At 42.5% G+C, this 18,853-nt stretch overlaps 2 protein-coding genes across 4 annotated transcripts in view; both read left to right on the top strand.

Moving 5' to 3' along the window:
* The window catches only part of LOC147430338 (uncharacterized), a 36,914-nt gene extending 22,542 nt beyond the window's left edge, over positions 1-14,372 (top strand). Inside the window, exons 2-3 of one of the 3 annotated variants that reach the window (XM_086494809.1) lie at positions 12,608-13,464; positions 13,921-14,372. In XM_086494809.1, the coding sequence (XP_086350935.1) occupies positions 12,608-13,464; positions 13,921-14,061 (998 nt within the window). In that variant the 3' untranslated portion in view covers positions 14,062-14,372. The remainder of the gene's footprint in view (positions 1-12,607; positions 13,465-13,920) is intronic. The other 2 variants (XM_086494810.1, XM_086494811.1) reach the window with 2 other exon arrangements.
* On the top strand, positions 14,290-15,589 carry LOC147430337 (uncharacterized). Its single transcript, XM_086494812.1, has 6 exons — positions 14,290-14,481; positions 14,615-14,687; positions 14,768-14,827; positions 14,913-14,988; positions 15,239-15,311; positions 15,395-15,589. Exons 1-6 carry the CDS (start codon positions 14,290-14,292, stop codon positions 15,587-15,589), a joined length of 669 nt encoding a protein of 222 aa, XP_086350938.1.
* The last annotated feature ends 3,264 nt before the right edge of the window (positions 15,590-18,853 follow it).

Genomic DNA, 18,853 nt, shown 5'->3' with positions numbered 1-18,853 from the left:
TTCAATACTGGCGTCAAGGAAGCATCAGCCAAGAAAAATTCAGCAAAGAAGTATGTTCCCAAGGAGGCTCCGAAAGTGACTCAGGAGCCAGCCAACGCAGGGAAAGACAAAGCTACGGCTGAATCAGAAAAGGGACCAGCGAAGAAATGGAAAAGACGTTTTCCTTGTAAGTCAGAAGAGCAAAAGAAGCTCCTGAGGTCAGAGAACAAATGCTTCATCTGTGAGCAGCCTGGCCACATTGCTTACAATTGTCCTACAAAGAAAAGGCCAGCTGATTCTGAAGACAAGGAGGACAGGAAAGGAAAGAAGCCCATGGCTGGTCTAGTGCCAGATATGGTGGGCGACAAGCCAAATTCAGATGCAAGTGAGCTTTGCAGAGCATGAGGAAAGGTCAGGGATCAAACAGTGCTTATCTTCTTTGATCCAGGGGCCAAAGCCAACTTCATTTCCCCAGAATTGGCTTCAAAGTTGGGAATCAGACCTGAAGAGATGGGGTATACAACAGAGGCAGGCTTGGCATGTCCTGGCCATACAGAGGCTGTGACACCCATCATCGGAAAGTTGCGCCTACATATCCAGTCCTATGTAGATGCTGAAGAATTTTACATCATGCCACTGGACGGATGTGTGTGTTCTTAGGTATTCCTTGGTTATTTCGTGTAAAGGGAATCATGGATGCCTACAACAAAAAGATCACTGTTCAGAGCAGGGGAAAGACTCACATTTTGGATGTAAAGCTTAAATGGGAGTCTATTCCCATTGTATCAGCTTCTGCTATTACTTCTGTAATGAAAAAGCATCTTTGTGCGTACTTGGTTTTTGCACGTGAAGTGTCAGATTGTGATGAATCAAATTTATCTGTGCTAGATAAAGAAAGGTCAATGTTTTTACAACAGTATAGTGACTGTTTTTCCGATTCATTACCGTCTCAATTACCGCCAGACAGACCCGAGGACCATGTGATAAATTTGGTGCCAGGCAGTAGCCCACCAAATAAGCCTCCGTACAGGGTTAGTGCGGCTCAGCAGAAAGAGATAATGGACCAAGTACATGAGCTGTTAGAAAAGGGCTGTTCATCTCCATTTTGTTCTCCAGTGTTGTTGGTGCAGAAAAAGGATGGCTCATGGCGTATGTGCATCGACTACCGTGCACTGAACAAGAATACCATCAAGAATAGGTTCCCTATACCTAGAATTGATGATATTTTGGACAAATTAGAAGGAGCAGCTATGTTTAGCAGGATAGATCTGAAGAGTGGGTACCATCAGATCCGCATTAGATCAGAGGATGTGCACAAGACTGCTTTTAGAACAACGTTTGGCCTTTACGAATTTTTAGTGATGCCCTTTGTGGTCTCACAAATGCTCCTGCTACGTTCAATAGGATGATGGACAGAATTTTCCGTCCACACCAATAGTTTGTTGGTACATTCTTTGATGACATGATAGTCTACTCAAAGAATGAAGAGGAGCATAGACATTACTTGGCCATTGTGTTCAAAGAGCTACGCAGTCATAGGTTGCTCATCAATACAAAGAAAAGTGAATTTTTTTTGAAAGAGATTCACTTTCTGGGACACATTGTCTCAAAGGATGGTGTCAGAATGGATCCTGCAAAAGTTGAAGCGATCAAGTCATGGCCAGATTTGAAGACGGTGCACGATGTCTGAAGTTTCTTGGGACTATGCTCCTATTACAGAAGGTTTATCCGAAATTTCGCTGAGATTGCTACACCTTTACATGCTCTTCAAAAGAAGGCAGTCACCTTTAGATGGACACAGAAAGAGATTTCAGCTTTTATTCTCTTAAAGGAAAAGATGACTTCAGATCCAGTCATTGTGTTGCCAGATCTTAGGAAGTCAGTTGTGGTCCAGTGTGACGCCTGTGGTAGTAGCATTGGTGCAGTGCTAATGCAAGATGGCAGGGTAGTAGCCTATGAGAGCAGAATTTTGCAAGGGCCAGAGATGACCATGCAGGTCTATGAGAAAGAGTTACTGGCTGTGATTCATGCGCTCTTAAGTTGGAAACACTACCTCCTAGGTGCAGATTTCGTTGTCCAAACGGACCATCAGACCCTGCGATACTTCTTGACACAGACAAAGTTATCTGAGAAGCATATGTGATGGGCAAATATCTTGTCCATGTTCTATTTTCAGATTGTGCATGTGGAAGGCAAGAAGAACGTTGTGGCTGATGCCTTGTCAAGGAAGCCACAGATTTCAGCTGTGTCAATTCCTTATCATCATGAACTTGATGATATGAGAGAACAATATGCAAATGATGAAGATTTTGCAAGGGTCTTCGAGCAGTTAATGGATGGACAACATCATGAACACTATCTTCTTAAAGACGGGTTCATGATGATGCATGGCAGATTGTGTGTCACAAAGCCATTGCGACGCAAAGTTATAGAAGAGAGTCATGTACCACCGTATGTAGGGCATCGTGGTATCGATGCTACAGTTAAAGCGGTTGAGACATTCTTCTATTGGCCTACATTGAGAAGAGATATGGATGCCTTTGTGCGAGAATGCCTAATATGCCAAAAGGTCAAGTTTGACAGGCAAAGGCACCAGGGTTATTGCAACCACTACCTATTCCAGACAAACCATGGGAAAGTATTGCTATGGATTTTATCTTTGATCTTCCGAGAACGCAGACAGGAAACGATGGTATTTGGACCATTATTTGTAGATTCAGCAAGCAGGCTCATTTTATTCCTGTCTGGAAGAAGATAAAGCCAGATCAGATGGCACGCTTGTTTATGAGCAATATTTTCAAGTATCATGGCATGCCACAGTCGATTGTTAGCGACCGTGATCCACGCATGACAAGTTTGTTCTGGAGAGGCTTGTTTGAGAATATGGGCACCACGCTCAAATTCTCTTCGTCATTTCATCCTCAAACAGATGGGCAGTCAGAAGAGGCAAATTCTACTGTCCTAGATCTGCTGAAGTGCTATGTGTCAGAGCATAAAGGAAAGTGGGAGCAGTATTTGCCATTGGTGGAGTATGCATACAATAATACAGTGCATTCATCAACTGGCAAGGCACCTTTTGCGATAGTTGAAGGTGTCCTCCCATATTGCATACAAAGGACAAGATATTTGAAGCAGATAAGTATGTTCAGGACATGGATGAAATGTACAAGAAGGTCAAAGTGGCCTTGGAAAAGACTCAGGCAAAGCAAAAGAAAGCAGTTGATTTTCACCGTCGTGAAGTGGTATATTCACTTGGTGATTGGGTGCTTTTACGCTTTGAAAAGGCAAGGTTAAAGAAGATGAAGGGCAAGGAAAGACTGTTTCCAAAGCTCCGCATGCGTTACTATGGGCCTTTTCAAGTGTGCGACATAATCAGTGATGTTGCATATAGGCTGAAATTGCCTGACAGTTGGAAGATTCACAATGCGTTTCATGTGAGTCTTCTCAGACCCTATGTGGGTGATGTGCCAGAAGATATACCAGCTGAAGATCAGCCGAAAGTCGAGGAACTTGACGAGATCTTGGTCCCCGAACAAATTTTGGAACATGAGGAAAGAAAAGTGAAAGGCAAGGTAGCTAGGCGTTACTTGGTAAAGTTCAGAAACTATCCACCAATGGATGCTAATTGGATGGAAGAAGGTGAACTTGCAGAGTCACCAACTGTGTTATCACTTTACCTTGAAGCCTTCAATTTGCAACCGACCTTGACCCCTTGAGTTTCAAAGCTACATGGATTGTCAGTGTGACAATGGCTTTTGAAACAAATGATGTACATGGTATTTAAAGTGAGCTCAAATGAAATACCTGTTACATGAATGTTAGAGCTGTACAGATTGTCAGTTTGGCAATTGCTCTTATGGAATGTCCAAAAGTATGGTTAGTGCTATAGAAGTAAGTATTTCTTGTCAGTTTGTCAAGGATACAGTAATGGCTTCTATTAAAGGGTACATGTGTAACTGCATTCTTGAACTGTTGGTTTGGGTATGCTCGAAAGTGTTACTGGGCCCAACGTGTACTATAAGATAGTGGCAAAATGTGTAGCTACCATTTGTCATTGGAAAGTTAGTGACTCAAAGCAATGGCAGAGTGCGAAGCTACCACTATGTCATTGGGACAAGGTTCACACGCAAGCAATACATGTGTTGACGAGGTGTTGAATACACCAGGGTTGACAATGAGCATGTATGTGTCGTACATGTGTCGACAGGTGTTGAATACATCAGTGTTGACTATGAGCATGTACGACATAGATGCAAACGAGGACGTTTGAGATTTCAAGAGGGGGATATTTCACCAGCGTGTGACTACTATCTATCCTTTTTTGTTGATTTCTTTCTTATTATTTATTTACTTTCACTTTTTGGAAACACCCCTCGGGAAATCTAACTGCCCTGCATTGCATAGCTAGTGTGGAACTGTCCAGAGGGAGTCCAGGCCTGAGGGCAAGAGAGCACTAAGGTTGGACAAGGACTATGGTTAGCCAAGTGGGGTCATTGACTAACCAAACTGGAATCCTTTGTTACAGAGGCTACATTTCAGTTCTGGGTGTGGCTGCAGTGTACAAAGAGGGTCGGATGACCTAGAAAGATACAATGGCAGCATCTCCTAAAATTTAGGGAACTGCTATTTTGGGACTTGAAAATGTCTTCGCGTCATTACGTGCAGTTTGACATGGGGATCATTTTGGTACTCTGTGGCCAAGTCAACAGAGGCTGCAGGTGAGATATTTTTAGACCCGAGGGTCTAAAGCAGGAAAATGCACAAATGAGTGACACTTGGCACTCTGAGGCCAGTTTACTACTTATAGAGAAGGCAAAAACGTGATTTTCAGTTGTGAGCTCATTTTCAAGTTCCTGTCACAGGTTAAGAGCTATGGAGTGCTTACTTTCCCTCCTATGTACAGTGCGGTGCCAGGAGTGATGCCCTGCACGCTACGCACTGCCCTCTCTCTCCCCTATGGCAGTATGTTATGCCCCTCTAGTAGTGGGCTTTTCAATTGACCAATGTACAGTTGTGTGGGTTCATGCGCGATTGCCGAGGCAAGAGCCTCTTGCACAGGTATTGGATTAGCTAGCGGCTAATCCCCCGCAGGTACAGGTGAATTTGGAGAGGTTTCATGCCAGAAATCTCGTCCGATTCAAAGGGCAAGTAACCCTACAGGTGCGGGAGCTCGAGGACTTGCTACGGATGCGACCGACACGCAAAACGGAGCCCGCAACAGTAAATTACAGCCTGCTGTGTATTTTTGCAGGTTTAGGGTTTTGGCCCTAAACGGTCCCTAATACCCCCAGGAGGTTCGGGGACGCAAGGGGACCGTTGTACAGGTGATCTGGCGCATTTTCGGGGCTGAAAACAGAGAATTCAGCTTGCTGCAGATTCTCGCCAGGTTTTGCAAAGTGCCCGTATGCGTCGGGAAGGTCATTCAATGCGTGGGAATACTGACTGTGAAGGGTCCTAGTACAGTTATGTTGCCGAAATCGGGCCGGAACAGTTGAAAAACAGCCAAGTTTGTGCGGGGCAGCTTGTAGGGAACCACAGTGTTTATTCCCTCTTTTAAACAATAAAGAAATACCGAAAGGGGCGCCTAAGTTAGGGGCCAATTTGGTGTCGGTCTACTCATACAGGTGCAATCCAGCAGCCTGTATCCCTCTCCCCTTTGTTGTGTCTTGAAAGTACAGGTAGAATAGACGACTAATAATGGGTGAAAGCTAAATCAAGGTTTGAAGTAAAGTCTATCGCCCTTTTTGAAGTTAACAGGCCGGTTACATTGAATGCCATGCTAATGATTATGTTGTGTGCAATTAGAGGATATGCAACTAATCTAAGTGCCTGGACATGCACGGCGTGCGCACAGGCTCACAAAGGTACTAGAACACTTCTTAGGCTGACCTAAACCCTAGACCTGAGATAGCTTGTCCACATGCACATAGGGTTAGATATGTGTGTGCACTGTGACATTACCCATTCCCACCCGCCCCTGGGAAAGTATTACTATGGATTTCATTTTTGATCTCCCGAAGACACAGAGTGGACATGATGCCATTTGGACTTTTCATCAACAGATTTAGCAAGCAAGCTCATTGCATTCCAATGAAGAAAACAGTCAAGCCAGATCATTTTGCGTGATTGTTCATTGCACAAATTTTTAGACTACATGGCATACTTGAGACAATAGTCTACGACAAAGATCCCCGATTCACGAGTTTGTTTTGGAGGGCTATGTGGGAGAACATTGGCACATGGTTGCAGTTCTCGTCATCATTCCACCCGCAGACAGATGGGCAATCTGAGATAGCAAATTCAGTTGTTCTGGATTTATTGAAGTCTTACATTTTTGATCAGAAGACTCATTGGGAATTTTTGTTGCCCTTGGTGGAATTTGCCTACAATAAGACGATCCACTCTTTTCGACGGGGAAGGCGCCATTTGAGATCATTGAAGGTGCTCCAAAGGTTCCACCCTTCCTTAGCACGAAAGATAAGATTTTTGAAGCCGACCAATACTCGAGGGGCTTGGACATTGCATTTGCCAAGGTCCGGGAGGCTTTAGCGAAATCTCAAGAAAGACACAAGAAGGCAGTAGATTGACACCGTCAGGATTTGAAATTAAAGGAAGACGATTGGGTGCTCTTACGTTTTGAGAAGGCACGCCTAAGAAATAAAAAGGGAAAGGAGAAGCTTTTTCCAAAGCTTAGCATGAGGTATTATGACCCTTTTCTGATAAAAGAAAAGGTAAATGATGTCTCCTTTAGATTGAATCTGCTTGATACTTGGAAGATTCAGAATGCATTTCATGTGAGTCTATTGAAGCCTTTTAAAGGCGATGTGCCCGATGATGGGGAGCCATATGAGCAACCCAAAGTGGAGGAAAGCGAGGAGATACTCGTTCCAAAACAGATATTGGCACACAAAGACAAAAAGATAAAAGGTAAAGTGATTAGGTGGTTCTTGATTAAGTTCAAGAACTACCCTGCATTGGATGCGAAGTGGATGGATGAGGAGGACCTAGCAGATACTCCTCAGATTTTGGAACTTTACCTTGAAGCATTCGATTTAGCATAGTCTACTTCGATGAGATACTCGTTCCAAAACAGATATTGGCACACAAAGACAAAAAGATAAAAGGTAAAGTGATTAAGTGGTTCTTGATTAAGTTCAAGAACTCCATGCATTGGATGTGAAGTGAAGGAAAGCGAGGAGATACTCGTTCCAAAACAGATATTGGCACACAAAGACAAAAAGATAAAAGGTAAAGTGATTAGGTGGTTCTTGATTACGTTCAAGAACTACCCTGCATTGGATGCGAAGTGGATGGACGAGGAGGACCTAGCAGATACTCCTCAGATTTTGGAACTTTACCTTGAAGCATTTGGTTTAGCATAGTCTACTGTGATAGAACCCTGATTTCAACAAGGGTGAATCTAGTGCAGCGGGTTTGCACAAGAGGGGAGTCACTCCGCTCCTTTGTCAATGGATTACCCCGATTTTGAATAGAGTCACTGATGCCCCCTTTGGGTTTTAGGGATATTAAAGGGCTGAATAGTGTTCTGCCGTATGACTTTATAAACTGGAGTTTCCAAAAATAAAAATGATTGATTTGAACTTGACTTGTTTGAGTGCAGGAATTGAAAGAGGAAATGACTGCAACATTTCGGTCTCATAAATCTCTATAGACATGATTGCATTAAGGATTAGTTAATCGAGCATCCGTGAGGTCCCGACTGGATCTAGATGCGATTACTAAATACGTTGCTGATTGATCATGGTCTAAGATTTGGAATGAATTTGTATGTGATTTGTCATGTGATGTCAAGTGATGTGACTGTTGTCACAACTCAGTGACGTAGCATAACCCTACCACAGACTGACCCAGTGACACACACACACTCTTGCAGGGGCAGCTCTCGGATTTTCCGCTGAAAAGATGACGTGGCAGGCATCGTACAGATAGGCCTGCTTTTTGCGGCGCATATCGCGGACGTCCGTACAGTTGGCGGGCGCTTTTTGCGACAGCCAGGAAAAGCTCCTGGCTACGCAATTTGTGAGAGAGAGAGCTCTTGCTTTATTTTATCGCGCGAGAGAGAGAGAAATGAAATGAAATGATATATTAACGTCTACAAAAGGCCAAAACCTATGAGACCAACTGATTACAATGATGAGTCTAGTACCAAGTCTGGGTACAAACAAAGAAAACTACAAACAAAGAAACTGATAGGAGTGCTACCGACTCCTATGGGTGGTTGGTAGGCTGATCAATGGTATCATGCCATAAAGGTACAAAGTGGGGATAAGTGTCACCATGATATAATATAGCAGTAGCATGAAGCCTATCCTGATCGACACTCTGGGTGTCGTGCTAGAATCCTGTGGATCCTCTGCCGCAATCTCCGCCGGTGCTGCGTGGCTCCCCTCCTCAGTCGCGGTCGTCTCGATCTCCCTAACTCTATAGCTCGATCAATGAGAGTACTGCTGGTGTGTGTATGGGTGGGAACGGAGCTCTGTGATGATGGTGTCCCCTCTGCCTCTGTGGTACTCAGGCTGAAGAAATCTGAGATGCGTCTCTGAGACTGTCTCTGTCTTTGCCCACTCAATAGAGCGTCTCTATGTCTCTGTATCTCAAGTATGAATAATCCGAGACATCTTTGATCCTGATATCTCATGACGAGAGAGAGAGAGAGAGAGAGAGAGAGAGAGAGAGAGAGAGAGAGAGAGAGAGAGAGAGAGAGAGAGAGAGAGAGAGAGAGAGAGAGAGAGAGAGAGAGAGAGAGAGAGAGAGAGAGAGAGAGAGAGAGAGAGAGAGAGAGAGAGAGAGAGAGAGAGAGAGAGAGAGAGAGAGAGAGAGAGAGAGAGCTTTTGCTGTATTTGGCAAGGCTTTTGATTTTCAGCTTTTGGGGCTCTGCTTTTGGCATCCCTTGTAAATCTTTAAACTAGTAGTTTGGGCTCTCACTTCTCAGAGCATTCGGACGCAGAGTCTGAAAGTGAGTCCCGACTACTCGCTTGTACTTTGAGTTGCAGATTAATGCAAAAAGAAATACCGAAAGGGGTGCCAGTCTTTGGGGCCAATATCTCTAGGCATGGAACTCCGCCGGGCCAGTGTTGAATCTATTGTGAACTGTGAATTGTTTGAAGTGTAATCTTGTGGTGTCGCGGTAGAATCTCGACCTGGAGTGTCCAAGTCTGTTACAACTGTCGTTTTTGTACAAGTGCTAGATGTGTTGTCTAGTGCGTCGGTACTAACAGCCAATGTCTACTAAGACAATTTATGGCCTCTGTCTGTTTTGCAGGCGTAATCGAGGGCGATTATAATTCTTTCAGGAGGGGGGTATGTCACAACGGGTACATGGTAGACCCTTGGACACACATCCTGCTGTTGAATTCCGTGAATGGCGCCGACAGGCTGATGTGGCAAACTGTACAGACGCCCGAAATTTTTGCTGATTGCTAACGTGGCATGTAAAACGCATTGGGCTGCTGACGTGGCTGTACGTACAGATTTTCGAGAATTACGCTGGCTAGCTTTTGAACACATCCCTTGTAACAATAAATAAGTCTTTTGGGCCTCATTACTCAGAGCATCTGGACGCAGAGTTAAGTGTGAGTTCCCGCGGACTCTTGTACTTTGCACACAGATTAATATAAAAAGAAATACCGAAAGGGGCGCCAGTCTTTGGGGCCAATACCTCTTGGCACGGAACTACGCCGGCCCGTGTCGTCTTTTGTGAACTGTTATAAAATGAATCTCTGCTGTGTCTCGGTAGAATCTAGACTTGGGGTGCCCAAGTTTGTTACAGGTACTTTGATGTTTTTAGTATCTGTGTGTTATTTCACATCTCATTTGAGCTTTGATATGCCTGTTTAATTTCAATGTCATCTGAAGTCTCTTGGAGTAGTTACGCAGTATACAGATGTCTTGTAAAACATGTCTTTAAATGTCTCTAAAAGCTGTTGCCTTTTCTCTTATTTTTTATTGAAAATGTCGTAGAAAGTTTAGTAAATGGAGGGTTTTTTACAAGAGTGTGTATTTTTACGTACATAAAAATATTTTCTTGACGGAACAACGTATAGTACGTACAGATCCGCCACGCACAGTACGTTTGGAACCACCTTACTCCCTTACCTTGGCAAAAGCAGTGTCTAGATCTTGGTATACTGATTTGCTTCAAAAATCTTTTCCTTGGTGCTTAAAATTGGTGGACTTTCTCACACCCTTCAAGGTACTCTTGATGCCTCCATGCCCAACAAAAGGTAGATCATGATACTCTGTCAAGACCTTGTTACTCAACCCCTGTGTGACACACAACATAGTCTCCCTGCATTAAATAACCTTCCTGTAGAGCATAGTCTGCAACTGTCTCCCTACTCTTCGAAGACGTGTGTGAAATTTGGATCTGTATCGTACAAATCAATCATATTTTCAAAATTTTGATAAATGTATCGCCAAAATGGCCGATATCTATGCCTTTTGAGACAATGTGTCTACCACCAAATTCTCCTTTCTCGTAATGTGAACAATTTGGAAGGAGAGTTGCAACAAAATGTTTGCCCATCTCATTTGCTTATCCGAACGTTGTTTCTGGGACAAGAAATATCTAAGACTCTGATGATCTGTAAACACTGTAAAGTCTGCTTCGAGCAAGAAATTTTGTCACTGAGCAAGAGAATGTATGACTGCTAATAGCTCCTTCTCGTAGATCTGTGCAATTTGCTCTTGTCTAGAGAACATTCTACTCTCATAGGCTACAACATGGCCCTCCTGCATTAAGACCGCTCCTAGACTGTGACCATACGCATCACAGTAAACATCAAAATGTTTCTACAAGTCCAGTAAAATCAACATAGGACGAGTTGTTAACTATTCCTTAAGAGTCTTGAATGCTACAATTTCGGATGGTCCTGAGGCAAAGGGAACCCCCTTCCGAGTCAATATGTTTAATGGAGAAGCAATCTCCGCAAACTTTTAAATGAACCGCATGTAGTACGAACATAAGCCCAAAAAGCTTCAAACTTCATATTCATTTTCAAATCTAGCCATTCCTTGATGGTTTCTATTTTAGCCGGGTCCATCTTTACACCCTCTATGGAGACCATGTGTCCCAAATTTTTTTTTTTTTTTTTGAAACTCGCTCTTTTTCCCGTTGACCACCAATCTATGTTGTTGTAGTGCTTGAAAAACCTGCTAGAGATGGTGTTTGTGTTCTGCTTCCCTCTTGAAGAACAGGATGATGTCGTCAAAAAAGGTGCCCACAAATTACTTGTACTCTCTAAAAATCCTGTCCATCATCCTGTTGAACGTTGTAGAAGCATGTGTGAGACCAAAAGGCATCACCAAATACTCGTACAATCCAATGGACGTCTGAATGCGGTCTTGTATACATCTCTAGGAGCAATCCTGATCTGATGATAGCTACTTTTCAAGTCGATTCTACTAAAACACGTAGAACTTTGTAACCTGTCAAGTATATCATCGACCCTAGGTATTGGAAACTTGTTCTTGATGGAAATTTGGTTGAGAGCTCTGTAGTCAATGCACATTCTCCAAGATCCATCTTGCTCTAACACTAGAAGCACTAGTGAACAATAAGGTGATGTATTGGTTGAATCAGACCCTTTTCAAGAAGTTCTTTTACTTGGTTCGTGATTTCCTCATTATGGGCTCTGCTTACTTTGTAAGGTAGCTGGTTTGGTGGCGTGCTGTCGGGAAGCAAATCAGTTGTATGATCTTTAGGTCGCTCAAGCAATAGCTCTTCAAGCAAACCTGCAGAGAAACAATCGGCTTGAGCTTGCAAAAATTCTTGTCGTTCTTTCCCTAAGTCTAACATGTTTTGACTTCTTATTTTCATTGAGTTTATCTAAGAGACTGGATTTCATTAATTTTGAAATGGCCGAAGCTGATACAAATGGGGGAGACTCGCCCTTTAATTTTACATCAAGAATAATTTCCTAGCCCTTCTCAATTCTTCAACGTGGCCTTTCTTGCTCGATAATTGACCATGAGGCCATTCTTGTGGTACCAAGGATCTCGAGGGACATCACACACCTCCAGAGGCATGATGTAAAAGTCCTCGTGCCCTAAAAGGCTAAATATCCATGGCAATGCCACAGCACCGCTAGAATTGTTCTGTGTGATTCCAAGTGGAGATGCCAATTCAGTCGAGATGAAGTTGACCTTGGTTCCTTCTTCGAAGAAGATGAGGACTTCCTGGTCACATACTTTGCCCCACGCTCTGCAAAGCTCCGTACTCTCTTCTGTTTGTTCTGGGTTTGTCCCCACAAAATCCGGATCCAGTCCTGCCTTGTCTTCCCTTTTTGTGCACGCACCTCACCCACTTTGGAATGCTCTGGTTTGTCTTCTCAATGATTATGTGACGCTTTGTTAGGACACTTCGCAAAAATGTGCTCTTGCTCTCCACAACCATAACACTTGCCCTCTCTGTATTACTCAGCATGTAGCTTGACTGACAATTTTGGGTGGATTGATTTCTTCTTCTTCTGCTGTTTATATGAGAGAGAGAGAGAGAGAGAGAGAGAGAGAGAGATGGAGATGTGTTGCTTCGTCTGTTTTGTTGGTTTATTGCTGGTTTGCCTGTTGGATATCAGTAATTGAACCTCTTATTTATTTTATTTTCAAGTTGGGGAACCATTTGTAAGAAACTCTTCGTTTGTCACGTTAGCAGTTGATGGATCAAGAACAATTGATGAAAGCAATATTTTGGCCTCGGATAACGTTAAAAAGACAGCCAGTTTGGTAAATATGCTGGAAGCATCCTCAAAGGAAAAACAAACATGTTTAGATCTTCGTGGAGCATTGCTTAAGGAAATTGAGTGGGTGCCAGAATCAATCGGGAAAATGACTTGGCTTATGGAATTGAACTTGTCAGGCAACCGGTTAACTAAATTACCAGACTCAGTTGGTGATTTGGTCAACCTTGTAAATATGGATGTGAGCTTGAATCAGCTTACTGTGCTTCCTGAAACCATTGGTCGACTCACATGCTTGAAAACCCTCATTTTGGACAACAATAAGTTCGAAGAGCTATCGCATACGATTGGTCAATGCACAGCATTAATCGAACTAAGTGCTTCTTTCAATCAGCTGAAAGCTCTACCAGAAGCCACTGGAAAGCTTACACAACTGCATAGCTTGGATGTGCATTTCAACAAATTAGGTAGCTTGCCAACAACTATAGCTTCTATGGCAGGCTTGGTGGATCTAGATGCATCTTTCAATGAAATACATCGTATCCCGGAGGGGCTTTGTCAAGTGACCACACTTACAAGACTAAATTTATCATCAAATTTCAATGAGCTACAAGAACTACCACCAGGCATAGGGAACTTGCAAAAGCTTAAGGTGTTGAATCTAAGCTGCAACCAGCTCAAGGTACTACCTGATTCATTTGCATTGCTGACGAACTTACAAGACCTTGACTTGAGTGGGAACCCTTTGCGGGTGCCACCAAAGCACATTGCCGATCAAGGGACAGAGGTAATTTATTTTGTCATTACATGAGCAATTTTTTTCCAAAAGCATTAGAACTTGTGATACACATGCATTGTTGTGGACATCATCCTTGTGAGTAAGATACTTCTTATCCTCTCCTTTTCCAAATTTAACACCCCTTCGGATTTTTTTCTCATTGTGTTTTCTCTGTTTCTGCTTATTTCTGTACTCCGCTATTTATTTTTAATGGCCTCATGAAGGTAATTGCTGGTACACATCTGGGATTGTTGTTTAAGAGTACATGCATTTTCTTTGATATGCATAACTGTGACCCTTTATGTGTTTCTGCTTTCACATTCGCCTGTTTGCTAGGAGTGAAGTTGCACTCCTTGTCGTGAGGGACTTGTATATGGTGGATTTTAGACTCTGCACCTTACAACGTTTATTTGGTCTCTTAATTTTCCCACACAAGCTTGTAATATCAGTTGGGTTGTTGTGTAGGCCATTCTCAAGTATATGGCTGATTGTGCCACAGAAAGGGAAAAAGGCAAAGTTGTTGTTCACAAAAACTCGATATGGACTCTACTGTTTTGTTCATGTGGGAAGCCCTCTGCAGTTGAAGCAGATCTTGCTGTGGGATGACTCTCAAGCTTCACGCTCTAGTCATTAGAATCTGTGGCCCTCCTTTTGACCATTTTCCTTGTGCAGTAGCGTTTGAAGTCATCTGTTTATATCAGAACGGAGCTAAACAATCTGCGGCAGTGTCACTGAGATTCACAGTTGAGAATGGTATGGTGCATGTGAAGGCTTTCACAATGCTGTTGGAAAAGTTTACTTGGTTAAGACAAACTGTGCAGATGCCAATTCAGGATGGGATTACTTCAGTATGGTGTTGGAAAAAACGCATTTGTATATTATACAGCAATTGATAAGAAAATTTGTTTCTTTCCTACGATCTATTCAAGGGCCAACATATTTGGATTGTGCCAGAACATGTACTTGTCTTTCGTGAGTGATGCCACAATGGGGTCCATGCATCTATGGTTCACTGAGATGAATCTGGTCTGTGATGATGTTATTCGGGCTGCTGACTCTTATGTGCTTTGATGCGCCACCCTAGTTTACCGTGGTATTCAGAACAGCGAAGTCTTAGTAAACAGCTTGTGCTAGTTGATTTGCAGGCTTTTCATTGCAGAGCTTCACCTATTCTGCGTGCTTTTGGAGCTGCTTGACAGTGGAGGGACTCGGAAGTCTTACAACTCTGCAAGGTGGGAAGCACTAATGCAAAGATGATGCCACTACTCTCATAAATTTTAATGCTTAATTATTTATTGATTTGGTACTTGAGAGTTCTGCTTGGGGCTATGTTCGCCTTGCTTCAGCTTGTCTTCAAAGACACGGTTCCAGGGTAAGGGTACAACCCACCATTCTTGTATTAAGAAATTGTCTCATGAGAAAAGTGCTCAAATGGTGATGGTGGATTCCTGTGGCAGCTGTCAAGCACGCTACAAGACTCGATATTACTAAGGTCAAGTCACTGTTTAAATCAGTCAAAAATTATCAATTGTGGTAAGTGTCTACTTGTGCTTGTAACAAATATGTTGTCGCAATTATTGTCTTCAAAGGGTTTTTTTTTTTTTTTTTGCACGAACAGCTGAATCTGCATGATGTAAATATGGGAATTGCAACTACTATCTAAACTTTCAGCCATCCTACTTGGTTTAGAGGAATGTGGAAAAATCTCTCCCTCTATGAAATTGTAATTTTTTTGACTCCCAAATATTGATTGAAATCTAATGTGTGTTTGTCTAAAAATTAGGTTATATTTTCTGAACTTTCCTTTGAGATTGAATTTGAGAGCTACTCTCAAATCTTTTTGCTTCCACATGAACGTCTTGACTCAATAAGATCCTGTTGGATCTTAGTTCGAAGGTCGCTCCCAAAACTTGTACTTCAGTCTCACATGTGTGGACAGGGGCCTGGTAGACGGCTGGATTGGCCACCCATGATTGGTGGTGAACATGGATGTGAGATTGAGCTGGCAGTCTCAAGAACCGAGCCGTTTTGGGCTAATGACCATTACAGACCTGTACAAGAGACTCAAAGCGGTATGGGATGTTTCGGGGCACGCCTAGCAGGAGGCACACCTCTGCAATGCATGTTACCATGACAAGGCAACAGTGTACATAATTTTTTAATCTAATTCATTGTTTATTTGATGCACCTGATTATTTCTTAATCAGGCTTGAATTTTCAAGCTTGAGGACACTATTTTAAAACCTTACCAGTAGAGAGCTTTGCTGAGCTATAGCCCCGTGCTACCTTTACACAAGAGCTTTGCCTATGGATTTACAATTTTTCTCATATGCACCTTACCAGTAGAGAGCTTTGCTGAGCTATAGTGCCATGCCACCTTACATAACAGCTTTACTTTTGGATCTACAACCTTATTGTTGATGAATCAACATAAGGATTGCAAAGCGGCCAGCGCAAGGCAGAGAAGTATACTAATTTTCTGCACCCTGCTTCCGGTCCAGAATTTGCTGGACAGGAAAGTAAGCTGGGAAAATTAAGTTAAACTTAGATGGGGCACAACTCCATCAGCCGGAAATGTTGCATTTGCTGTTTGTAATATTGTACCCAAGTCGCCCATGGTAGAACCCACCGCCCCCCCTTCATTGACTATCCAACATTGCATCAATCTGGCCTTCCTTTGGTTTTGTATCCAGGCACTTAACAAAGCACTGGGTATTAGTATTAGCATTAGTGATAGTAGGTCTGCTCTTCCTCTCCTAGTTGAGATCCAAAGTAGCTGGATGGTCTTCAAGTTTGGATTTTAATTTATTTCAGTATCAAATATCAATAGTTTCATGTGGAAAAGTTGAAACCATCTATATCCATATTATGGTTGGTGTGCACTTATGGGGTCTCAAACCTGCATATTACAATCATAATATTTGGATAAAATTTGAGGTTTATGTAGGCCTGCAAGACTTTGAATTTAAGGCTTTCAAAGCCTTGTTTACATGTAGCGTTTTCTAATCATCATTTCACATCAGCAATGATGTGTGGAAGTAAAACAAAACAATGGGATCTTCCAGTTCCTCCTTTTTTTCACAAGATTTGGAGCAACATGTGCATCCAAATTTTTAGTGCTCCATCGTGTTTTACTGCTGGACTTGTAATCTTCTTATTTTTCATCTTCCATATTCATATGTTGCAGAGTCAAACTCCTTCAACTGTAACCATACCCCTATCTATTTGTATAAAATACTTTGTATTTGCAACATCTTGCGCCATGCAAAAACATTGCAGCTGTAACAAACAATGTATGAATGTGCAAAGAACGTTTTTTCCGTTCTTTTGTGTGTGAAACATACATGCACATTTCATTGAAGTTCTCGATAAAATATCCATCGAGGGTAGAGCAAACATCCTACCCTACTCAACCATGTTAGCACAACGAAAATTTTGGCAATCTTTGGAACACCACATTTCTCAATCCCTTGTATAGCTACCCACTTTGGCCATGGCTTCTACCTCAACCTCTACCTCTATTGACATTTTGCCTTTAATTTGCCTTTGTTTACAAACAAACACCCTCATCTAAGTTTTTTCCTCAATAACCAGCATGAACACTAATTTAGCTAACTTGGGAATGCTTTCTTAAGTGTGAGTAGGCTTCGAAACCCCCTTATTTTGTACATTGTTCTGCATAAGTGGTCAAGGCTTTCATCGTGTTGGTTCTTTGCTTTAGTGAATCTATCATGAAAGACCCATGGATCAAAACATGGTTACAATTTATAGCAATGAGACTTGGGGTTTAGAGGGTTATAAGACTATTAGATTTAGTGGGTATACGAGGTGAAGCATGAGCAATCAAGAAAATGTTCATAGATGACCTTTTGGTTTGCTAAATAGGGAACTACAATCTAAAAGGGGATGTGTATATAACAGTGGAGGCTTTTGAAAAAGATGTCAAATGGCACTATTGAACATAGAGTAGAGCCTTTTGCAAGGTATGAAATTAGTTATATCAATTTGACATGTTTCTTGTTGAGTACACGTTCAATAAGGTGTGTGAAATATACAATCGATAGCATAAGGTCTCTCCCATTTGGAAGAAAACATCATGCAGGAATGGCACCCCTACCTTTGAAGAACAAGCAAGGCAATATATTCAAGCAAACCAAAAAGCCAGGAAAGCAATCCAATCAAGGTGAAGACATTCTAGGATCCTATCGACTCTTATCTTTTTTTTTGTTTTTTGCAGCACTTAAAACTCGTAGGATGAAATGCCATAATTACTTCCTCATGAAGTCAAAATACATTTGGATTTGGCCTTCATCCATTATAACACGAGCTAAGAAAGTGACTAGATTTGAAAATTTGCCCTCTTATATTGCATCCATTAAAAACTCTCCAAACCATCCCTTACTGCTTAGATTCTTGTATATGTGCAGTGCAGTCTAGAGACTACACGTGACGAAAAACCCTCACTGTGCATCCGTAGGAATATCCTAAAATAAATGTAGTCTAAACACATGCTTTCAAAAAAAGTAGAGTTGACATTGACATTGGACTGTTCTGCAATCAATGAGATAAATTTCATCAAAGGAGGATGGTCAAAAAAGAGATTGTGCTTTCAAAAGTACACGACCTACACTATCAGTCACCACACTCAAAAGGAGAGTCTTGAGTGATAGAGAGACACTTGGAGTTGTTGCTTATGCAATATCAAGAATCACCACTGTAGTTAAGAGGGCAAGAGCCGTGGGTCGTGCATCTCCATCTTTGGGCCCGAACTCATGGAGAGTCGACTTCCATTGGAGACAAGCTTCAAAGATGAAGAAGCCTTTGAGGCGGATAATCTGCCGAGATGGAGGCACTGGCTATAGCTGCCATGGCAAGCTCTGGGGAGTCAAATGCCATTGGAGAGAAGCTTCAAAGGTGAAGAATCCTTTGAGGTAGGTAAGCAAACGAGGCCATGGCGAGCGCGGAGCGATGACTCCTTGAGGCTGCTGCTAAGGCACGCCTTGTTCAGAGAGGTGAAGGCAATGGTTGTAGTCACCATGGAAGCTCCGCTACGCACAAGAAATGGTGAGCTTTGCCTTTGTTGTTCTATTCCCATCTCTCTCTCTCTCTTGCTTGGTGGGCGTTGCTATAGAACCTAACAAGATATACGCATCAAGCATCTAGCACTGAAGGAAACAATGTACATTGATAACTTTTTTTGACCGTTATGTCTCAAGATCTTCTAGGCCTACTCGCTCCTCTTTAAATAAAATCCCCAGTTTCATAAGAATATTCCCCTATCCCCTCGCCCTCCTTTTCACCTTCGTCGTGCTCCCTCCTTCCAGCCACGGCTCTCAGCCACGGCTCTCCCCTTCAATCTCCTCACATTAGAATATTCCCCTATCCCCTCGCCCTCCTT

This window comes from Adiantum capillus-veneris, chromosome 22, assembly GCF_014529385.1.
Source record: "Adiantum capillus-veneris isolate H3 chromosome 22, ASM1452938v2, whole genome shotgun sequence".
In the NCBI taxonomy this organism is placed as follows: domain Eukaryota; kingdom Viridiplantae; phylum Streptophyta; class Polypodiopsida; order Polypodiales; family Pteridaceae; genus Adiantum; species Adiantum capillus-veneris.
The sequence above is the reverse complement of the archived record's forward strand: the minus strand, read 5'-3'. Positions and strand labels throughout refer to the sequence as shown.

What these genes read in the sequence shown, in the direction of transcription:
- LOC147430337 (XM_086494812.1), top strand. Translation starts at nt 14,290, where the DNA reads ATGGGATTACTTCAGTATGGTGTTGGAAAAAACGCATTTGTATATTAT. An exon ending in AAGTCTTACAACTCTGCAAG is followed by an intron (nt 14,688 to 14,767) that starts GTGGGAAGCACT and finishes TTGGTACTTGAG; the next exon opens with AGTTCTGCTTGGGGCTATGT. An exon ending in CTTTTTGCTTCCACATGAAC is followed by an intron (nt 15,312 to 15,394) that starts GTCTTGACTCAA and finishes ATGTGTGGACAG; the next exon opens with GGGCCTGGTAGACGGCTGGA.